This window comes from Callorhinus ursinus, unplaced genomic scaffold, assembly GCF_003265705.2.
Source record: "Callorhinus ursinus isolate GAN/ISIS: 27379988/994484 unplaced genomic scaffold, GSC_fseal_2.0 scaffold1, whole genome shotgun sequence".
NCBI classification, from domain to species: Eukaryota; Metazoa; Chordata; class Mammalia; order Carnivora; family Otariidae; genus Callorhinus; species Callorhinus ursinus.
This window is the reverse complement of record NW_027397063.1, coordinates 134,654,729-134,660,728: the sequence shown is the minus strand read 5'-3', so window position 1 is coordinate 134,660,728 and position 6,000 is coordinate 134,654,729. Positions and strand designations below refer to the sequence as shown.

Below are 6,000 nucleotides of genomic sequence, written 5' to 3'. Positions count from 1 at the left end.
AGCACCTGCACATAGCCTCATGGGTCCCAAGAAAAGGCAATTAAGAAATCATCCATTCTGAGACCCTCAAATGCAATTCACATGAAATTCGATTCAGTTCACCCACCAACATGTATCAAGAACCTAAGTGCAGAAAAAGAATGAAAATGATCTGCTTCAGGGGGAATCATTTAAGGAAAAATGTATATAGTCTCAAGTTTGATGCTCTGACAGCTGGGACATCCTGAAATGAATTATGTAATGGTTGAATAAGGTGAAACTTCACTGAATTAGTAGCAGTCAGCAACATTACAGTTTTACCCATCGTAAAACACCCACCCCCACCATCTGCAAAATACAGAGAAACACATGCATGCACGCACGTACACTCTCTCTCACTTTTTCTCTCTCCAAAGTTGGGAAAGGTGACACTAGGCACCCTCTATATGTAGCGTCTATAGGCACTGTCTAATTAGAATTAGAAGAATTGTCTGAAGAACAATATGAGGTAGAGAGAAGCATGGAGTCATAGCACATTCGATAACTCAAAGGCATAAGACAAGGAGTATTTTTTGAGGGAGAAGTATGACTATTTTAATCCACCTGTGTACTTAGAATTGACTGGCTACAACATCTGCGTTAGGACACACATTGAGTCTTGGCTTTTTTTGTTTTTCAACATGTGGAACCCGTGAGGTCTCTTTTGACCTCTTCGGGACTGAGAATGAAGTAAGAGCAGGAAGCAGGAATAACATTTTACCACTTTGAGAGTCCTCCCTATTTCTTGGGGAAAATGATTTAACATCTGTCCATGTAACCGACATGGACACACAGGAAAACTGTGACAAAATGAGAAGACAATGATAAAATATCCTGGAGTGAGTGAGGGGAATGCCCGACGTGTGCTTGTAGAGAAGACACAACAGGGAACGTGACAACCCAAATAACCGACAACCACCAAAGTAGGTTCTCAGTGGCAAGAAGGCTGCACTAATTAATGTTGGCTGGAAAGGAGCATAATCATAAAAACTCAGCCGGAAGAATGAAGAACACAGTGGACTTTAGTACTCAGTCAAATAGATGCAAACAAGCCCTTCACAGTGTGGGCTAAAACTTGAGTATTATTACATGAAGATGTGACTGATGTGTTTGAGGATAATTAAAAAACATTCTATTGTGTCCCTTTTGCCTCAAGATAGTCTATCATTGGCCAGAAAGACCTCTCCTCAGGTGCAGGTAAATCGGACATACCTGGTATGTGGAGACAGGGGAAGCAGCAATGAATGGCGTGATAGATGTCTGTGGAATCATGCGGTTGGTTGCAATACTGTACGGTGAAGAATAAAATCTGCAAACAGAAAACAAATAAAGAAGATTCATGAAGCTGCTGCATGCCTGGCTGCTAATCAAATGCTACCAAGCACCTCTGGGAAAGACAGAGTCCACCCTCGTGTTTTTCCACCAACGGTGAACAGGAGCATCCAGGAGATTTAGCATTTGATGCCACTAAGAGAAATAAATCGTTCTGAACAAAATGACAACTTTGAGTCATCTTATAAAACTGGCTGCACAAAATCTCTTATGCCAGGTGAGTGTAATAGGATGTTTAACCAACTGGGGGAGAAAAGCCATGAGCATTATTTTTTTATTCGTTTTTCTTTTCTTTTCTTTTTTTTTAGGCAATGCTAAAGCTCTTTGAGGGAAAGGCAAAATGATAGCACCAAGCTTTATAAAGGTGGCCAATGTTATGTGTACACAAATTGCACTTATCTCTTCATTTAAGAGAATAGGGTCAGCTCCTAGAGAGTTTCTATATGATTTGTGCTAGGCAGAAGTCCGTGGACTCATGTGGAAACCAAGCTAAATATTTTCTTCCTGAAAAGAGGAGGAAGTGGATAATTTGTGATTTGTGTCTAGCTGGGGATAGGAGTATTTTCTGGATTCAATCAAGGAGATTCTAGAGCTCTGTGATATATACTCCTGTAGACTCAGTGAAAAGCACTAAGTTTTTGAGTCTTTCAGAGCCCTTCGTCGAACAATTATAAAATGATACTGGGTAAGATCAGGGTTTCACAAATCAGATCTTTCTACAGATCTTTCAAAGGGCAGCTTCTAGGTACTTAAATCAGTGACACAGCCATCTCTGCTCACACTATACCTTATAGAGTTCACAAGCTACCTAATGCTCAAATTTGTCAGATTTTCAAATCATGTTTCTTCCTTCCTATCTCACTGGTAAGTGAAAGGCCAGAGGGGTCAGCCACAGAATGGAAAAAAAACAGGTTGCCTTTGATGAATTGCTTCACTGATGTGAGGATAGATTGGGAAAATGGGTTTCAGTGGTAACAAAATCATAATTTCACTTTGCTGTACTCTTAGCAAAAATCAACTACTACTTTTGATTTTTTTTTAATAGCATCACTGAAGTTGGAGTTTTGGGGTCAAAAACACCCCTCAGAGGTCACTGATATTTTGAATAGAGACTCTCATAGGTTACCATTCTAAAGAAGCATTCTACAAAGACTTCACCTGAATGTAGAAGAGCTAGATTTCAAGGTTTCCAGGATTCAATGAGGGGAATTCTTTAATCTTAGAGTCTGAAAAGTCTTCAAGCAAGGATTGGGGTCTATAGTCTTAAATTTACTTTATCTAGCTCTCAACAAGGATTATAAGGTCACACTCTTTTGGTTAAAAAATTGCAGCTGAAAGAGTTACTCTGTTACACATTACATCCTTCAGACCTCTAAGTTTACAGCTGTGCAGTTTAAAAGAAATGATATTGACTGCATACATATTAGAATGGCAAAAAAAAAAGAAAAGAAAAAAGAAGACAATCCTAGTGCTGGCAAGGATTCAGAGAAAGTGGGCTTCTCATTTGTTGCTGGTGAAAATGCAGAATGGTATAGTCATTTTAGAAAACAGGTTGCCAATTCCTTATGAAGTTAAACACACACATATCTTATAACGCAACAATCTCAGTGGTTGATATGAACTCAAGATAAATGAAACCTTAAGTTTATACAAAAAAACTTAAAGCAAATGTTTATAGAAGCTTGACTGATTGGACTTGCCAAAAATGGGAAACAAGCCAAATATCCTTCAACTACATTGATAAACAAACTGTGGTACATTCGTACAGAACACTACTAAGCAGTAAGGAAAGAACTACCAATACATTCAACATGATGAAACTTAAGTGAACTACGCAAAATGAAAGAAGTCAGGCTCAAAAGACTCTATATTTTATAATTCCATTTATACCACAACATGAAATACGCAAAACTATTAAGAAAGAAACTATACAGATCAGTGGAGGCTGAAGGCTGAGTTTGGGGGATGGAACCGACTATAACGATGCATGACGGAATTTTGGGAAGTGATGTAACTGTTCTGTCTTGTCTGGTGGTTCTGTGACTGTGTGCTTGTCAGAACTCACAGGTTTGGACACTATAAAGAGTAAATATATACTCTATGTAGATTATACCTAATAAACCCAACTTCTAAAGAAAATCAATTACTGTGTAAGCAAACATCCATCTTTTCACTTAAAAAGAATTATCGATCATTTACTATGTGAACCAAAGATGGGTAAGATTTTAAAACATTACATAGTAGAGTGTCTCTCTTGAGCCACTTAAATTGTATCTTATCTGTACATTAATCAGCCTAAAATCTTCCAATGGCTTTTCATTGCAATGAAAACAAAATTTTCATTCCTGGTATTGGCTAGCACAAACAGGCTACCACCTACCTCTCTAGTATTTTCTCCTACTCCTCTAAATCAGCCAGCCAGGTTCCAGCCACATTGATCTTCTTCTGTTGCATGATTCTGTCATTCTCACTTCTGTCTTGGGCCACTAAACCTATAATTCTCTCTACCTACAATGCTTATTTCCACAAATCTCCCTAAGGCTACTTCTTTCTCATTATTGGTCTCACTCACTTATCTTTTCTTCAGAGAGTTCTGTAGCTAAAGTAGCAACCATCATCTCCACCCCATTTGCTCTCTATTCTTCTCCTGTGATTTATTTTTTTTCATCTTTCTTATCACCACCAAAAGTAGTGATTTTTAAAAATTTCTTTATGTATGTTATAGACTGAATGTTCATGTCCCTCCAAAATGCATATGTTGAACTCCTTTCAATGTGTCAGTATTTAGAGATGGAACCTCTCTGGAAGAAATTAAGGTTAAATGAGATCAACAGGGTGGGGCCCCGATCTGATAGAATTAGTGTCCTTATAAGAAGGGACACTAGAGAACTTGCTCTCCAAAAGGCTGGGTGAGGACATAGTGAGAAAGCAGTCATCTACCAGCCAGGAAGAGAGTCCTCACCAGAAACTGAGTTAGCCAGACCTTGATCTTAGACTTCTAGCCTCCAGAACTGTGAGAAAAATAACTTTTGTTGTTTAAAACCATCTAAACAATGGTATTTTGTTATGGTGGTGGAGCTGACTAATACAAGGTACTACTGACTACCTTCTCACTCTGGATGTCAGCTTTGACAAAATTGAGGACACACTGGCTTTGTTGCCTAGAATAGAGCCTAGGACATAATAGATACTTAAGAACCATAGGTTGAATGAGTGAATGAATGAATGCAAAGAAGCTTAGGGAAATAAGTAGTGATTTCAGTATAGGACGGCCAATGCCAAGATGGTGGGAGCATAGAAGATGGGTTCCTGAGCCAGTAGAAAGCTGATGGGTGAGAACCCAAAGAGAGGCCAACATTACATGTTAGTAAATGTTCAGTGGAAGCTTAACCAACGCTTGCTTTCTAAGCATGCAACAGTACTAGCAACTAGGGAAAAGAGTCCTTTCTACAAAAATCATGATTTGCACTTAAAAATCCCCTTTAGATCTTATCCTTGACAGATCTTATTTATGAGGAAGTGAACAAAAAGACTTATTTGGGGCTCATAATGACCCCATTCCACCACAGCTATTCCATGATCACTCCACAAACAGTCTTTCTTATTCACTCCGTGGTGGTTTAACTTCTCTTAGAAATCCAGTTGCAGCCTCTCCCATCAATGGAGTGAATCATGCACTTGATTCTTGAGCGTGGCTTGTTTACTTTGCAAAATGTACCAACTGAAGTATTAAAAGTGAAGGCAACGAGGACTGGATTGACAGGCAGAGTTTACAGGGAATTTTATGGGGAAAATGGAGAAGAAACATAAAGAAACCAGCCAACTAAACTGATACTTACAAAGGGAACACTTGGGGGAAAATTTAATGCATTTTTTTCTATTTGCTCTAATCCTATCCAGCACACAAGAATGATATTTCATTCTTACCAGCAAGTTCCAATACTGCCAGTCAAGTCAGAGAGTTATTTAGAATGGACAATGTACTGGGAAGAAGAGACTTAGCACACCATCTTGATCCCCTAATTCTGGTGGTCTGAAATAAGCTCTTCCCAAATCCTAACATAAACTGGATGAATTTACAGGGAAACCCTTGCTTAAACCATGACAAGAAAGGCTGCTATTGCATCTGAGGCATAGAGGTACCATATCTAAAGAAAATGCATCAGGCCAGGCTCTATGAGAGAGAACCTTAGGATGAGTTTCCCAATCCCTCCAGTTCTTAGTCCCTGCCATGTATCTGTTAGGGTTTAAAAACACTCCCACATGGCCATGATGTTAAAAAACAAAACAAAACAAAATAAAACAAGAACAAAAAACAAAAAAAGAACATCCAAATGGATGCTTTAGGCATAGGTATTATTGGGGAACAGGAAAGAGAAAATTGACAAAACATTTTAGCCATAGTAACAAAGCTTAGGTAATCCTAAATATGTGACTTTATGTTTTTATATCTCATAATATATGCATTATGCCTTGAAAATGCTATTATAGAAAACTGGGAATGAATTCTTAAACCATTTTCCTGGGAATAGTTTATTCTTTTAAGACACACACGCATACACACACACACACACACACACACACATATTTTTTTTTGCTAAAATTCACATAGCATTATGTGCATGATAAGTGTTCCTTTTATAATTTGTC

The 6,000-nt window shown here is 38.3% G+C and overlaps 1 protein-coding gene across 9 annotated transcripts in view; it reads right to left on the bottom strand.

Moving 5' to 3' along the window:
- RBMS3 (RNA binding motif single stranded interacting protein 3) overlaps positions 1 to 6,000 on the bottom strand; it is a 1,359,336-nt gene that overhangs the window by 117,281 nt on the left and 1,236,055 nt on the right. For all 9 annotated transcript variants that reach the window (XM_073901133.1, XM_073901139.1, XM_073901145.1 and 6 more), the window contains one exon: positions 1,231 to 1,327. In XM_073901133.1, the coding sequence (XP_073757234.1) occupies positions 1,231 to 1,327 (97 nt within the window). The remainder of the gene's footprint in view (positions 1 to 1,230; positions 1,328 to 6,000) is intronic.